General features: G+C 37.6%; 1 protein-coding gene across 1 annotated transcript; it reads left to right on the plus strand.

Moving 5' to 3' along the window:
• Window positions 1–673: 673 nt before the first annotated feature.
• prkcda (protein kinase C, delta a) lies at window positions 674–17,598 on the plus strand. Its single transcript, XM_030133967.1, has 18 exons — window positions 674–802; window positions 4,705–4,834; window positions 4,973–5,172; window positions 5,262–5,328; window positions 5,828–5,984; window positions 6,434–6,465; window positions 6,670–6,755; window positions 7,410–7,539; window positions 7,625–7,725; window positions 8,648–8,744; window positions 9,476–9,606; window positions 10,229–10,402; window positions 10,481–10,572; window positions 13,535–13,597; window positions 14,269–14,407; window positions 14,536–14,724; window positions 14,895–15,023; window positions 16,566–17,598. Exons 2-18 carry the CDS (start codon window positions 4,726–4,728, stop codon window positions 16,722–16,724), a joined length of 2,055 nt encoding a protein of 684 aa, XP_029989827.1. The 5' UTR covers window positions 674–802; window positions 4,705–4,725; the 3' UTR covers window positions 16,725–17,598.
• Window positions 17,599–17,826: the final 228 nt, after the last annotated feature.

Raw genomic sequence — 17,826 nt, forward strand, 5'->3', positions numbered from 1 at the left:
TTATTTCATAGTTTTCACGTAGTTGATCACTTTCTGATGATGGTTTTTAAATACATGTTTTTTGTTTCAAAAATTGGTGTCCAGCTGAGTGGACATTTTTGTAACTCCATGAAAAATAGGTTCATAAAAAATTTTTCAATCGCATTGTTTTTTTCATGCCTAAAGAGGAATAAAAACACTCACAAAAAAAAAAAAAAAAAAACCTCAACTAAGGTTCTCATAATTCATGCATGAAAGGGTTAAACACTCAAAAAATGTGCTCTTTATTTATATATTGTATTGAAAGGCTTTCAGTGGCCCATTTTTTGAGTGTAACTTCACACTTACTGTAGGTGCTGAGCTGGAAATGACCAGATAAAATAAAAATACACAATATCTTGCCAAAATTCACACCATTTACATGAACACAGTGCGTAAAATGTGCGTAAAATGCGCACGTGTCCCTATGGATTAAATGTGTCTTTGCTTGTCACTGTGTGATGTTGTTGTTTGATTGAAAATAGGAGAAGAGGCGGTTTTCGGGTCAGGGTAGTGTGTGTGTGTGTGTGTGTGTGTGTGTGTGTGTGTGTGTGTGTGTGTGTGTGTGTGTGTGTGTGTGTGTGTGTGTTATGTATGTGTATTTGGGTGTATGTGTATGTATGTGTGGCACGTAAACGTCACAGCTCGTCGTGAAAGCCCGTGAGCGCGCGCCACACTTCCTCAATCGACGGAATCACAGAGTGAAAAAACGAGAGGAAGAGAAAACACCAAGTTTCGTCGTGCTGCGGTGAAAAAACACTCAGCATCGAGTTTGCAGGAAGAGGTGAGCCTTTCGTTCTTTCCATCCTTTTGGGTCGAGCTTTTCTCAGAGTTTGTAATAGTCTTTAATAGTTCTCAGACTGCGCAAACTTGTTCTCATTCCTTGTTCATTTATGGGAAACATTGGTGTGTGATGTAACTAACCGTTGGCGCTAACGTTAGCTTGTCTCTCCATCTGAAAGTATTATTGTTATCACTTCTTCATCTGTTCTGATGGAAATAATACACCCTGCTCATTTGTACGTTTGCAGAGTCGTTTTATAGATATGTAAGCCCAAACAATGACCTGTCAGATTTTATTTTCCCGTGCAAGAGTTTATGGAAACTGTGGACAGATCCTCACAGGTATGGCTAACGCTTTACACCAGTTTGTGTCAAGATTTGTGGTAGTTAAAGTTCTGCTTATGATTAGTTGAAAAATAATTTTTATATGGGGTAATGTGGAATTATAGGTCAGCAAATCTCATGGGTCACAGAACAGCCTGTAAGTTACAAACAGTTGGGGTGAGGAGGAATGCAGGCAGGTCCGAACAGCAAAGAACTGGGGAGTGTTAAAAAAAAAAAAAACAAACTAAAAACCAAACAAAGCTGCATTAATTTGTCCACAACCTTGAGTGAGACTTGAAGTGACAGCTTCATTCAGCTTCAATCCACAGCCGATCAACCACATCCTGCAGTGAGAAACAGTTGCACTGATACACTGGTGCCTTCTAAATGACTGAATACACTCATTTGCATCAGAGTCTGTTATAGCTCCCTTAGATTGATGGATTTGGAGAGTCCTCTTTTCCATCAGGCTTTTTTGTCATGTCTTAAAACTGGTGTGTCAAACATACGGCTTCCGAGCCAAAACCAGCTCACCAAAAGGGTTCAATCTGATCCAAAACTCCAAAAATTACACAGAAGGCATTGACAGTCAATGGTATCACTGAGTCTTGAAAAGAAGTTTTGGTTTAGTTAATGTTAAATGTTATATTTTTCCGTTCAGATGCCTGTTATTTAACATTTTGTGCCTTTGTAGATCTACTGCGATCTGTAAGTTGTAATGCACATGTGTAAATAATAAGCTGAGGCATAATATTGTTCAAACTGAAGAAGTTTCAGGTTGTTAATGGATGTTCAGGTGATTCACATTTTTGTTTCAAGGATAGTTTGTGAATATAAAGATTTTCATATTGCAATTTAGCTTTTTTGCACTAAAACAAACAGCAGAATAACTTTTAAATAATGACATCTCCAAATGTTTCCATTAGCTAATTTACTGGTCTGTCTCGCTTTAGATCAACTTGGTCATTACGGGATTCTCGAACTAAAATGAGTTTGTAATCTATGTTTTAGAATATTATGTGTAGTTATTATCTAGTTACAATATGTTGATTGTTGATAAAGTTTCACCATGTGCGTTGATGACTCAGAGGGGTACATGTGAGGGCATTTCTTCTGCAGAGTCTCTGTAGAATCACTGAAAGTTGTAAAACAGTTTGAAATAGTAATGGCAGGTCACTGTTGTGATTATGTAAAGATCTGTCCCTTTTTCTCTGTCTCAGAGGAGAAATGTGTTCCGTCTGTTGACTTATTTCATTATTTTGAATAGCAGCAATGTAATAGTAGTCTTCGGTTAAGTATGCAGCACCATTTTGACCTCAGACTTATTACTACTGTTGCTACTCAGTTATTACACTGGGAATCTGCACTGTAGCGTATATATTGTTATATAATCAAGGGAGAAGTTGTTTTGCTGGAACATTTGCATGTACACGCACAGCTGAAGTGTTATTTGGGTGTGTTTACAGCCTGTAAACTCATATTCTAGTGTAATAATCCAACAGTTTAGTGTCAGTAATGGTACGCTGATGAACACACATTAATGCTGAGCTGGTTCTATAAAGCTGTATATTAAGAAGTGAAGTAAAAGGTGCAGGTTACAGAATACTAGTGTATGAGACGGAACTACTACATTTAATGGACTGTACAAATCGAAGCTGCACATGAACAGTTTGCTGGTTAATCGATCACCACCGGCCTCAATCACACGTTGTGCTTGAAATTGATTATCTCCAAAATCCCTGTCATCACAGTTTACAGCAGTCCTGAGTTAGAGTGAGTGTTAATCACCCTCCCTCTCCCCTCTTGTTGCATACTTTCTTTCTTCCCTGTTTTTTCTGTGTCTTACTTTTCTGGCCTCACTGTGGGCGGCTATGGGTTTAGGATTGTGAATACCAGCTAGGCCTACTGTGGAGCGCTGCATGCTCGTATTTGGATTAACGACATGTTGAGGCGTGCTGCTGTAGGAGCTGCAACCTTTCAAGGACTACTCGTACAGAAAACACTTTGCTGGGGAATTTGGCCAGCAGCAGAAGTACAAGTTCAATGTAGGCATATTTTGCATTGCAGTTGTACTTCACGTGAGAAAATGCCTGTTAAACATGGGTGTGTGTCACATTGAACCACACTGAACAGACTCAAACAGCTGCTGCATAGGATGTTATACAAAATCCATCCATACCACATATAGACTTACGCGAACAGGAAACCATGCATGAAGAAAATAATGACCAGCATGTAGGGTGATATTGATCTGTTAGCAGCATGTCGTTATCACCATGTACTTCACCTCTAATGCACAGAGGATGAATGTTGTTTTTGACTTTTGATCCATTGGTTATTTTTCAGTAAATTAAGTAATAATTTGCTCTCTCAAACTATGACAACTGTAATAACCCATATTCATGCTTTTAAACTATTCCTCTTGTGGTTTCTGTGGATACTCATAAAGTCTTTTAAGTAGTTAATGCATTAATCTAAAAACAAGCCTTTAATCTGTAGGCTGTGTCCTAAATCAAATCAGCCTTTCAGTCTCATAAAAGACCACTGGGGCACATGGGAAGTGGAATTTTATTTGTATTTGTATTTTTGTATTTTTTATTTTTTTTAGATTTATTATTACAGTGGAACAACAACATTTCTATTTTGTTTGTGGCTGGGCACCATACAATGTGTATTGGGCATATTGTATGTTATGAAGACCATGTTTCAATCTGGACATTTCCATGTTACCAGCACCAGAGCAAGCATCTCCATTCTTCATTTGGGTTCAGTCATTACTGCAAAGCTGGTAACACTAGTGTTAAATTTCATTCCATATGACATGAAAAAAAAAAAAAAATCTTAGATCTTATTTGCCTTAAGTTTTGGGAAAGGCGTAATATTGATATGTTTACCAGTACCAATACTTTTACCTAAAAACTTGGAAAAATAAGAGAAGAACCAGATAAGCATTTCTGGCTCAGCATTATTTTATTCCAAAGTGTGTGGAGAAGGGGACATTTCTGAAAAATTCAGAAGTCTGTCAACATTTGTAATAAAAGCAGGAAAACCTTGTTATGAGATGAATATTTTAGCCTACATATAAATACATGCAGTTGTGCCCACTAGGGCTGCAGCGACTAGTCGAGTGTGCCCACAGCAACATTGTTCTTTATACTATAGCTAAGTATGGCAGAAGTTTTAACTCAACTAGAAACATGTAACTGTTTATGAGTTTATAATTCTAGTCATACCACATACATTTTGCCTGCTTCACACAAAAGCAGGTGTTGACAGACGTGTTTTATATCTTTCCAGTGATTGGGTATGGCAGAACACAAATGTGTGAACCTAAGATTGAAGACGGCATAAATAAACTGCAAAGTCAATGAGCAGCTTCTTCTTTGTGTTTCACTTTGGTTTTGCTACTATCTGATATTGTTCTCATGAAACACAGACAGATTATGCAGCCTAGACCCAGGGCATTTAGGTTGAGAGAATACAACTGTTTATATATAAGCAATATGTGTGTGTAACTAGCTTGTCATTATAGATAAATGTCACCATGGTAACAGTGTATTTGTCTCTCTCTGTGCACAGGTGACCCTGGTACTCATCACCATGGCTCCTTTCTTGCGGATTGCCTTTAACTCGTATGACCTGGGCATCTTACCCCCTTTGCCTGACCCACCATTCTGTGCAATCAAAATGAAGGAGGCCTTGACAACTGGTGAGACATTTTGCGATGCCTGCCCACCCGGAGTTTTACAGAAGCTGTACTTATTTTTTTAACAAAGCTAACATTTCCTTCCTGTTTCCTGTGCTTAGAGATATCATATTAACATTCTGTCCATCTTCATACACATAGAGCGTGGAAAGACCCTGGTTCAGAGGAAACCCACTATGTACCCAGCCTGGAAGGCTAGTTTTGATGCACACATCTATGAGGGTCGTGTCCTTGAAGTACTATTGATGAAGACAGCAGAGGAACCGCTGGCTGAAGTCACTGTTGGCGTGTCCGTCCTTGCTGAACGCTGCAAGAAAGCTAACGGACGAGCTGAATTCTGGGTAGAACATCACACATCACACGTTGTATCAGTGTGCAGCAGTAGATCTTATAAATGATTCTCTGACCAGCTGTCTATTTGTGTGTACAGGTGGATCTCCATCCATCTGGGAAAGTGATGATGGCAGTGCAGTACTTTCTTGAAGGAGTAGATGCAGGTGAAAAGAAATACAATTCAAGCATGTCTTTGTTCTCTGACTTGACTGTGTTTTTTTCCCCAAGCTGTGTGTTGCCAGATTTCTTTTTCAGTTTAAAACTTTTTCGACTTTAAAGTACAACATCAGAAGTATTCATCTGTTCATCACTTCATCTGTTTGAAGAAGGCGTGTGTGGTTGTGGTATAGTCATCCGTAACTGACAGAGGTTTCAGAACTTGAATATACATCTGAGTCTGATGCAAATAGACTGTGTGGGTATTTTGAGAGTGAGAACAAAAAAGTGGGTCAATTCTATAGAAATGAATGAATCATTTCAAATTCTGTCCTCTAGGTTTAGAGATTAGCAAACCAGAAATTACTAAAATTATCATATTTTCATTTTCTTTCCTCTGTTTACAAAATATACACATACTATCTTGTCTTTGTTTCATTTAAGAATTTAATCTTACCAAGTGTTGTGAGATGACTGATCTGTGTCTCTGTGTGTTTTTTTTGAAAGAGAGTAAGCAGACCGCCAAAGAGGAAGAGGCTCCTAACATAAACCGTAGAAGAGGAGCAATCAAGCAGGCCAAGATCCACTTCATTAAGAACCATGAGTTCATTGCCACGTTCTTCAGACAGCCCACTTTCTGCTCAGTGTGTCGAGAGTTTGTCTGGTCAGTGAACCATACACCTCAGCCCCATATATAAACCTTCACAGCAGCTAAAGGAAAATTAACACCTCTTATCAGATAAAATAGAGCTTCAAACAGAAAGATATGAGGGGACTGATTAGTTAATGTTCAGGAAATTCCTGATATTTAAGGTGTGGTCAGCACTGGGTAGGCGGGCTTTTTGTCCCTGTACATAAGGTAATCTATTTGTTGGAACTGTTTTTGGCAAACTTACTGAGGACAACCTTTACTTTAAGTTGTATTCTCTGTCTTTGACATCTATTATCATTCCAGACACTATTGTGTATTTGCCCGTGTAGCTGATAAAGAAACCCTAACACACAAATTCTGTTTATTCATTATCAATTAAACACCACACCAGTTACATTTAACTTGATCAAAGAATGACACAAATTGCTCCCCTTATGTTTTTGTTTTTTTGTTTTCCACAGGGGGCTTAACAAGCAAGGCTATAAATGCAGACGTAAGTGTGCACTGATTGAAAATCCTCTGTGGTTTGTGTAGTATTTGAAAATAGCACCCTAAAACAGATTGGTGTATACACTAATCAGAACTTGACCATCGGTAGATATGCTCTTTTACTTTTGTACTTTACTTTTGTTAACATAAAATCTTAAATAGAGAGCATTAACTTATTTGCATCTCTTTTATTTTTGTTCTTTATCAGAATGTAATGCAGCCATCCACAAGAAATGCATAGACAAAATCATCGGCAGATGCACTGGTACTGCTGCCAACAGTCGGGATACTGTGGTACGTAACATATTTTTGCAGGACAGCATGTACTGTTAGTGTACTCCATATGTCAGGTTAGTGTGGGCTTTTCTCACTCTGGTGTTTTCTTTTGTAGTAATAAATATATGTATATAAAACTTTGTCTCCTAAACAGTATGAAAAATTGTGGTTGTACAGAAACAGATATAGTTGAACTTTATTGATCCCAGGGGGGAAATTCCATTTTTTAATTTGCTCAATGAAATAAATTATAAAGAAAAAAGTAGGTAGGCATTACTAGGTCAAAATTTAACAGTTCAAAAGGCACATACTGGTTAGGGTCCAGATCATGTAAGATGCCCTTTCATTTGTCATCAGTATTAAGATGATCAAAGACCATTTCACCAAGATGATGGTGAAGTGGAAGTAGTGAAATAGAGACACACAGAGGGTGAAAAGCAGATAGGGTGTGACTTCTCAAAGAGGGGCTTTAAATAAGTATAAAAGCAGAAATAGGAAGAACAATGAAAGTCTGTGTCTGCCTTTGACAATATTACACTTAGAGAGGGGAGTAGGTGAGGAAAAAATAAGTAAAAAATGAGGCAGGTGTGCAGGGCTGGCACATATCACAGGCCATTGATTAAGAATCCGTTTCTGCTTGTCATTTTGGGAACAATGAATCTGTGAATGCAGTTCCAGAAGGAGCGCTTTAAAATCGACATGCCGCATCGCTTCAAGATCAACAACTACATGAGTCCCACCTTCTGTGATCACTGTGGAAGTCTGCTGTGGGGTCTGGTCAAACAAGGCCTCAAGTGTGAAGGTAATTTGGTTATGTGATTGACAGTTTGTTTTGTAAGCCTGTATGTCTGGTAGATGTGGGTATAATTTCTTGGCTCTGTTTACAGATTGTGCCATGAATGTCCACCACAAGTGTCAGGATAAAGTAGCCAATCTTTGTGGTATCAACCAGAAACTACTAGCTGAAGCACTTACACAAGTTGGCCCGGTGAGTTCACAGACAGTCACACATTGCTTGACGCAGCCGTAGTGTTTTTGAGCCTTTAATCTACAGAATCTACAGAATTAGTGTGACTCAAGTATCAAAACAGTTGATACGTTGTGGTTACCTGTAATGCACTATTGTTGATCAGAAATAGATTTATAAAAGTTGATGGTGCTCGACTAGTAAACGAGAAACACAACTGTGGACTTGCACTTAGTATACTTTGACTGTAACAAGACTGTGTCATATTTTCTTAAACATTACATAATGCATAATGAAAGATAAAGATGTAGAACTTGTGGAGGATGAAGGAGAGTAACTGAAAGCATGTGATGATAAAAGCAACTTTCTGTGGCTCTGTGGACTCTTTAAACATTATCTTAACCGAACACCAACTCCAACTAAAATATAGTCCACAATAAAAGACAATTTAAACTTAAAACAAATCCTCATGTGAGCCTATTTCCAATGATAAAACGACTCTTCACAGCATTACGAATATCACGTGTCACCTGTTTACTGGAACATTATAATCCTTTGAAAGTAAGTTATTAAAAATGTGCTGTCAACATAAATTGTAACTACCTCTCAAATGAGAAATTCCTAATCCCTTTTGTGTGAACGAATTGTTCAGAGTGATACCTGACCTCGATAGGAACTTGAGCTCCCTGCTCTGATGTGTTTAAGGACTGGCTCGTTGTGAAACCCCCAGTTCTCTCATTCTCTCTTTATAGGCCTCTGCTTTAGAATCTGCCATTTTTAGTTTGATAGACAGTCAAAGCAGTTAGATTTTTTACTGTACTTATTTACTTCTCACTGTTGAAGGCAAACAACAATAAAACAGTTAAATATGTGCTTTTGGATGAAGCACACACCTTCTGGTCTGGCTCTTGTAAGCTTATATTTTGTTTTCTTCACCCATAAGAAATCATCCACTCGCCGTTCAGATCCGAACTTGCCTAATCTGCCTGATATTGGAATCTATGATGAGGTTAACAAGCTGGCTGAACTGGATATTCAAGGTCAGTATGTTTTTTTCATGTACGTACATTTGTGCTCATAAGTTTACATACCCTGACAGGATGCACATGGGATGGTCTTGGATGTTCCAACATGACAATGACTCAAAACACAAGGCCAAGTCAACCTGTCATTGACTACAGCAGAAAAAAGGGAAGGTGACGGAGTGGCCATCTCAGTCTCCTGACCTCAATCATTGAACCACTTTGGGGAGGTCTCAAACATGCAGATCATGCAAGAAAACCTAAACTCTTAAAGGAACTAAAGGTGTTTTGCCAAGAAGAATGGGCAGCTTTACCATCTGAAAAAATAAATTGCCTCATCCACAACTACCACAAAAGACTCTTCAAGCTATCAGAGATGTTAAAGGGGCCAATACAGAGGATTAAGAACTAGGGTATGTAAACTTTGGATCAGAATCATTTGGATAGTCTCTGTTGTCAGTATGATTTAAAAAGAGCAAACACATTTGTTTGATAATGAATGGCTTCACCCAACCACTAGCCACGAGTAAAAGAAAAGTTTTTGTATTATCATTCATATTCTCTGAAAAATGGCCAAAGAATCACAAATTCTGCTTGGGTATGTAAACTTATGAGCACAACTGTATAGACATGTACTTAATGTGAATTCAAGTTCATTAAATCAGTGTGTGTTTTCTTCAGTTCTACAAATATTGTACAAGGCTAATGGTGTGAATATGCAGTTTACACATCTTTTTTTTCTTCTTCAGATGGCCCTACTTATGGCAGACTGTGGGAGGGGTCCAGCCCACGGCCTGTGTCTCGTATTACTCATATGACCCGAATCAACGTGGACAATTTCATCTTCCATAAGGTCCTGGGAAAAGGAAGCTTTGGCAAGGTACAACAACCGCACCAGTGACAGTTACAGTGGACTGTAAAGAACTGCATGTTCAGTTAGAAGTTGTTAAATTGGGAAGCTGCCAGAGAGAGAAAGAGAGAGTGAAAGTTAAAAATTAAGTTTTCATGTAATATTTTCTCAGTTTCTTAGTTTTCTCTTGGTTTTGAGAAATGGACTGGTTTTTGTTTAATTTTCATTTAGATTTAGAGGCACTTGCAGTTTTTCTGTTATCGTAAAGAAAGCTTTGATTCATAAAAACTGAAAAAGGTAGAAGGAAAGAATGCACAATATCAAACATGATTTAGCCCATAGACCTTTGGGTAGTGAGTTTCTATCTCCAGCAAATAACAACACCATACAGCCTGTGTGGGTGGAACAATATAAAAACTAATCGGTGACAAGCATTGGTGCAGTGCAGTTCTGTCTGAGATACACACCACAGAGCACACACATATGCACAGAGCTTTTAGCTTGTCGTGTAACACAAAGAAGGGCATACAGCAAGAGTAGGAGAAAGCCTGTGCTTCATTAGACTTCTTTTAACAATACTTTCTTCTTGTTCAAAATAACAACAATGAAACTTTTGAAATTGAAATAGTGATCTTCTTTTCTTTCCTCTCAGGTTCTCTTGGCAGAGCTCAAGGGTCGTGGAGAGTACTTTGCAGTGAAGGCTCTGAAAAAAGATGTAGTGCTGATGGATGACGATGTAGAATGCACTATGGTAGAGAAGCGAGTCTTGGCTTTAGCTTGGGAAAACCCCTTCCTCACACACCTTTACTCAACCTTCCAAACCAAGGTAGTCTCCATCCACTTTTTCCTATTTTAATCCACTGTTATTTGATTCTGTAATGCTCAAAGTGAAACTTGTCAATAGGAACATCTATTCTTTGTGATGGAGTATCTGAATGGAGGAGACCTGATGTTTCACATTCAGGAGAAAGGCCGCTTTGAACTCTACAGAACCACGTGAGTCACATCAGTCACACAGATATAAAGAAATGCAGACCTGCTGGAACAAATCACACAAGCTTCCATCATTATTCAGCACTCACAGTATGATGAACAGTACACTGTATTCATCATCCTCTACCTACACTTAGTTCACAAATATAGCATTTATGTCTTGATTGAAAGCAGATACTAACAATGTTTACTGTCTATGTATAACTCTCTTTGTGCCTTTCCAATAATGTTTTTTTAATTTCACATAATATGCTGGACCCAGATGGGTTGTGGCTGTGGTTGTTTCCATTAGCTGCTGCTCAGTTGCAGACTGCCTTGTAAGGAGTGAACAGCTCTTAGTGGCTGTGTACAGTTTGTAATGGGTGATATCAGTTACTACCACCCACCTCTTCACTGATCACTCTGTGGGAATCCCTCCAGAAAAGAAAAAAAAACCCAAAACAATGGCACACACACTGAAAAAGTCAGATTTGGTTGCACCTGTTTATCTGGCAAATGAAGTTTTAAGAGTTCTCACATTTACAAACTGAGACAAAAGTGAAACATTTTTTAGCATGAGTTGTGAAACTCAAAGGAACGAACAAAACATTATGAAAATGTAAAAATGTATTATGTATTAAACCTTTTGTGATTTCTCCTTTAAAGACAGTATTATGCACTAGGGTTAAAAAAAATGTACCGACATATTAGTGGACTATGATTTAGAAATGAAGATGACAAATATAAAAAAGAAACAAAACAAAACAACGTACCATAATAAAATAAACTGATTGTAAATGAAACTCCGGTGCTACAGCCTTCAAGTCGTATCCACCACATACAAATGAACATAACATTTTTAGAATAGACTCGTTCCTCAATCACAACGTCTGTCAGATAATTGTAATATGATTTGTTCCGCTGATTGTTCAGCTCTGTTATCCCAAGTATTTGCACTTTGTTAAATGCTGCAACTTTTGAATAACACTTTGAGTAATAACCTTTGAGTGAATGCAAGGTGTGCACTTATAGATGCTTTAAAGATAATACACCAGTACAATCCTGTATGTGGGACATTTTTCTTTTGAAACTAACTGCGGGGTTCAGTAGACTCGTGTTAAGTCTCCTGTAGTTACATTGGCTCTGTGTCATACCCATCACATGACAAGAGTAATTCTCTTTGCACACACTGACACTTGATATACTGTTGGCATCCACTAAAATCCTCCTCACTCAGTGACTGTATTCAGCTCGGAAAATTTACCCTCCATGAGTGAGGAAGAACAGTACGCTGTGTTCATCATCCTCAAATTCATTTGATTAAAAATAAATGTGATTGCATGTATGTTTACATATGAGTAAAATATAATAAATATCTGGGTTTGTTACTGTACTAGCTGTCAGAATATAATGGAAAGTATTTCCTGAATTTTGGTTATGCAATGTGCACCCTAAGGCAGTGGCAGAGCTGCAGAGTTTCCGGTGACCTCCGGTGATCTTCACAAAGGCCCTGTTCTCCCAGAAGCTACAGCTAACCTGTTGACCCAGTGCTTTACAGAGTTCAGTCTGTCGGCTCAGCTTTCCTCATGTACTGAGGCACAGCACAAACCTAAATGTGCAGGATTTTGTCTGTGCTTCTTTTTTATAAAATAGCACTAGAGCCTGACAGATGCTAGGCGTCGATATTAGGGAGTGAAAAATTTCTGATATTGATATTTGGTCTATATGTGTAAAATTTAAGGCAAATGTGGTTATGAAACATCTGTGATGAAGGTCAGTGTTAAATTTGATAGCAAATTTTAATTTAGTTTTAATTATAGTCTTTTGACTAAAATGTAATTTAGTTTTAGTCATATTTTAGTCACCTGAATGGAGTTCAGTGAAGTCAAAGTAATAAGCTTTTACTCTTAAGTCTATGGTAGATTAAGGTTACTGAAATGAAACAGGCTGGTTAAAGTGTAATGCATTATTTGTGTATTTCTCTATAGAACCCAAACTCATTATATGGTCCTTGAGAAAACATGTGTACTAGTTAACGTCTCCATTACAGAAAGAGATGCTGTCTAATTGGATCTCTTCTCAAATCATCTGGATTGTCCAGTTGTTATATTTTCATTTTTATTCATTGCAAAAAAATAAAGATTTTTTTTGTCTAGATTTTGTTATCAGAAATTAGCTTTTATTTAGTTGTGTGGTTTTTGTCAATGAAACAAATTGTACTCCCTTACATCTTCCTTACATAGTACTATGTAAGAGAGGTAAGGATATTTTAAAGTTTAATAGTGAACTTTATTTTCCCAAAGAAATGATAACAGTGCACTGAATATTGAACTTAATTCAGTATCAATAACTTGAATAACTTTTGATAAAAAAAATAAAATAAAAAAAATACTGTACATTCTGTACCTATAACATGAAAAAAAGTAATGTACAGTATATTTTAATTTTGGTTGATTTGGACGTATACTGAAATAGCTGTGATCACCCAATATCAACCCATAAGCAGCAGCACAATATTTGTGAATTAATCTATAAAAAAAACATCTGATCATGTTTAATTAGAGCTGCACAAAAAATGACTTTCAGTGAGATGGAGTAGATAAGTCCTTACAGTCTGTGTAGCCTGTGTCATTTAGTCATTTTCAGTGAAAGACCAGTTACTGCGTTTGTACAGAGTCAACTCTATCTTCTCTCTGGACTCTGTTGTTTCACCTGACACACATGACAAGAGAAGCAGGTCAGAGAAAGGCTAATCTTTCAGCTTGCAGCGGTGCTCAGGTATCACATTATGAGAGCATTATTCACCTGTCTCCTACTCCATACAAATGTCCTCCTAAATTATTTAAACCTACACTGAAATGAGTCTGCAGTGACACTCATGTTCAGCTGCCAAATCAGCAACGAGACAGCGACAGCACAAACCTGCAGCCTTCTATCACAGACCACTGGTTGATATACTTGTCTGTCACATCTTTTTTCTTCTCAGGTTCTACTCTGCTGAGATCATTTGTGGTCTTCAGTTCTTGCACTCCAAAGGGATCATCTACAGGTCAGAGCAAAAATCCATTTTAAAACAATAATTACAGTGTAGACATTTAAATCACCACCACCACCACTGTAATGTCTTTCACATTTCTCACATTTTTTAACATCTAAATAGTATTTTACTCTTCAAAATGTTAATTGGCTTCCAATCCTTCAGAAGACTGATCTAAGTTAAATTGCAATTGTAATGTGAGAGTAAAACTGCAGAGGCTTTAAAGTTGTTTGGTTAGGTAATCCCACACATTTTGACACCTTTTTTTTCTCGAAAGTTTTAATATTACTGTGTGGCTGTTATGAGAATGGACTCTTTCAAATACTGTCTCTGTGGGTGCAGTCCAAGAATGCAGAGGAAGTATAGATATTCTGAAAAGGAAAACATGCATCTTGCATTTGATGCAGTAACAAAAGCTGGGTTACAAATAACAAATAATCTAATTGTACTTATGTGACTGAACCTCATTTATAAGCAAAATGTACACATTTACAAATCAGAATAAACATATTTAATCTTAAAACTTCAATGTGATGGATTAAAATCTAAGTTTTATGAATGTGTAAAAAGCATTTACAGTGTTTTATTCATCTACATTCCAAATGGCAAAATATTTTCTAAACCTTATGTCTGGATTCACACGTTATATTTATTTGCCTTTATGCTGTGTGTTTTGTTTGTAGAGATCTTAAATTGGACAATGTGATGCTGGATCATGAGGGACACATTAAGATTGCTGACTTCGGCATGTGTAAGGAGAATGTGTTTGGAGAGAATCGCGCAACGACTTTCTGCGGTACTCCTGACTACATCGCTCCAGAGGTAAAATGCTTCAGATCATACACAGATACAGAAATATATGTGCAGTTATCACTCTGCATACAGGTAAATATTAATAGGTCTTTCATTAATATGTCAGGGCTTTTTGTTTGTTGTTTTTTTTCTCTCAGATCCTGCTGGGACAGAAGTACTCGTTCTCAGTTGACTGGTGGTCTTTTGGGGTCTTGCTGTATGAGATGCTGGTTGGACAATCGCCTTTCCATGGGGATGATGAGGATGAGTTGTTTGAATCAATCCGAATGGACACTCCTCACTATCCTCGCTGGATCAACAAGGAGGCGAAGGACCTGCTGGAACGGGTCTGTACTATTAATTTGATCTGGAATGATGATTCATGTTTACAGTTTAGTGAGGATTCCATCACATGCTCCTGTATGAAAAAGGAAAACACTAAAGGTTGTTTGAATGGTACCTCCTGCTATTTTATAGCTGCCTGTTCCTTTCTTATATTTACTTTGTCTTCCCATAGTTGTTCGAGAGAGACCCCACACGCAGGCTAGGGATTGTGGGTAATATTCGCTTACACCCCTTCTTCAAGAGCATTAACTGGCAGATCCTGGAAAGGAGGGAGGTTGAACCACCTTTTAAACCCAAAGTGGTACGTTCCACACACTCAGGTCGACCAGTGTTAAACCATTCACACATATGAAGTGCAGATGAAAAGTGTCCACTGCACAGAGTTGTTCTCTCACAAATGTTCAGTTAAGTTCTATTTATTTTTATCATTGCATTTTAGAAACAACTTTACAGTGTTTAAGCAACATTCTCAACAACAGGAGAATGTCTGTGTGAGACACATTGTCTGTTAGTGGATATGCTCCATTTTGTTTAGGTGAGGTGTGGCACATTGTACAGCATGCAGTAAGGGGAAGAACTATGTATGTATGTAAATGAAAAATGTTCATGATCCAGGCCAGATGTTTAGTTGCCACATTCATGTCTGTTTTTTCATAACAGGTAAAATTCTGATTCCAACTTCTGTCAATAGTATATTAATGCTACGTTTAACTGGCAAAATTTTAATCCATGAAGGTGATGAACCAAATTATATTATTATAATTTATTATTATATAGTATTCACAGAACAGTCGTCACTGGAAATACATATAAATTAGCATTTTCCTTTGGTGATTTTGTGAAAATTGGGTTAAAATTTGCAATTAGGATTTAGGAGATAATTTAACAACCAGCGTCCCCGCCCCATTTCGCCATTTTAACCCACCCAACACACTAACCAGGCCATCAATAAACTAGAATCAAACCCCAGTCACTTCAGATAAATGAAACAAGAATGTAGAGAGGAAACATTTAAAACATAAACGATGCTATCTGTTGACTATGAAACAATGTTGATAGTATTTCACCATTACTACCCCCTTGATTACAACATGTAAACATTGCACTATCCACGGGCTCACCTTTGACAGCACCACAGTGTTTTCAGTCATCAGGCTTGTAGATCACCAAACCTTGAACCCAGCCACAGCAAAACTGATCATAGCTGTCAAGGGACTTGAGGCTTTTGAATTCTTGCACTGTGTAGTAACTTATGCCAAAAACAAAATAGTTAACTAACTGTATGTAGGTACAGGGTGGCAGAGTCCAGATCCCTTCACCAGTCGAACACCAGTGAACACAAGTAACTTGTAGGGGTCTATATCCTTTATATCTTTGATCCTCTACAAATACTTTTGCTTAGCTTTCGTGTTGAGCTTCTCCCAATAGGGACCCCTTGCTTTCGCCACCGCCTTGACCATTTTTTTTTCTTAAATCTTGATGTATACGGCTCTTTCCTGCATGTCTGTACTATGCTGTTGCCCATACTAACCCAATAGCTTGTAAGTTTAAAATGGCACAGCCTCTCAGATATGTCCCGTGATATGGCATATGTCCTCATTCTTAATACATTTGAGTGTTAACCTGAGTATCGGCTTCCTGCTTCACACATGGGCTCAAACTGTCAGTGTTAATTCTGTTTAAAGGTCAATTCAAACATTTCCATTCACACATACAGGTCCTCCAGGTAGGGTCTTTGAAAATTACAGGGTCACAGTCCATGTATGACTGATTAGATGCAGATAAGTGTCTGTATATGCCTCTGTTTATCATTTAGTTGAGACATGTTTGCTTTTAATTACAGAAAGCACCTAATGACTACAGCAACTTTGATCGGGAATTCCTCAGTGAGAAGCCCCGCCTCTCCTACAGTGACAAAAACTTCATAGACTCCATGGACCAATCAGCATTCACTGGTTTTTCATTCATAAACCCCAAGATGGAGCACCTTTTAGAAAAATAATTGTTTTTACAGTATTCAGATGTACTGTAGGTTACATCCTTGCTGCTTGTGGAACAGTTCAGTTATTCTGTCTCGTATTAAAAACAGTCAGGTGAACTGTTCCACAGTCAGTGTCTGTGTGACCTTTTGTAAGCACAAACTATTACTTTTGGTACACGTAGAACTGATACAAGTAGACAGGCCCTCTTACTGTACATATTGATGTGACTGTGTTTGTGTGCATGCTTATTTGTCTAGGATGTAAAGGCCTGTGTGAGTAATAATATAAGGGTGTGATGTTGAAAATACTCACATCCTCTTGACGTCACTGCTGCCATCTGCAGTCATTTTGTGTCCCACTTAGTAACATTCAATTCAACCCAGCTCGGGATAAAGATTCATGAAAAGGGAAAGGAACATACTGTAACATACTGTAAACTTCAAATGTAGACTGTATGAACCAGTCAACTGCATGTATAGGTATGTCACAACAAACACCTATTCATCTCCTTCACCTTATTAATGAATGTAATCTCTTTCTTAAATGTCTGAATCATTTCCTGTGACTGGATAAATCATGTCTTGCTGAAAATTAATAACTTGTATTTGTGAAGTTGACGAAACAGTGCCATGTAAAGAACAAATTTAAGCAGAGGAACAGTTTATCTATCTGCAGTTAAACGGTCCTCTGAAAGGATAGAATAATGGATGCAGACGGGTGCAGAAGTTCAAAAAAAGGTACACCACTTTAAAATAATGAGTGATAAAGTTACAGAGATGCTGTATATAGACAATGTATATGGTTATTGTTGTATTATGTATATTGGTTAGCTAAGGATGTACTTTTTTACTGTCTCCATCTTTTACATCTGATTAAAAAACCATCAACTCCCAAGACTGACTTGACTGATTCTGGAATTTTCTTGTGGTTTTCCAATAATTAGAGCATAGTTAAATATCTTAACTAATATAACAATAAAAGATAGATGTGAAATGTTAATGTATTTAAGTGCATTAATTATGATAGAAAAACTGTCATCAAATGGTCATCCAAATTGCACTGTAGGTGTTAAAAAATTTTTGTTTTTTGTTTTGTTTTTTTCTGAAAACCCTTGGACTAGTC

Source organism: Sphaeramia orbicularis, chromosome 5 (genome assembly GCF_902148855.1).
Source record: "Sphaeramia orbicularis chromosome 5, fSphaOr1.1, whole genome shotgun sequence".
NCBI lineage: Eukaryota > Metazoa > Chordata > Actinopteri > Kurtiformes > Apogonidae > Sphaeramia > Sphaeramia orbicularis.

What these genes read in the sequence shown, in the direction of transcription:
- prkcda (XM_030133967.1), top strand. Translation starts at nt 4,726, where the DNA reads ATGGCTCCTTTCTTGCGGATTGCCTTTAACTCGTATGACCTGGGCATC. An exon ending in GCAAGGCTATAAATGCAGAC is followed by an intron (nt 6,466 to 6,669) that starts GTAAGTGTGCAC and finishes GTTCTTTATCAG; the next exon opens with AATGTAATGCAGCCATCCAC. An exon ending in CACTTACACAAGTTGGCCCG is followed by an intron (nt 7,726 to 8,647) that starts GTGAGTTCACAG and finishes TTCACCCATAAG; the next exon opens with AAATCATCCACTCGCCGTTC.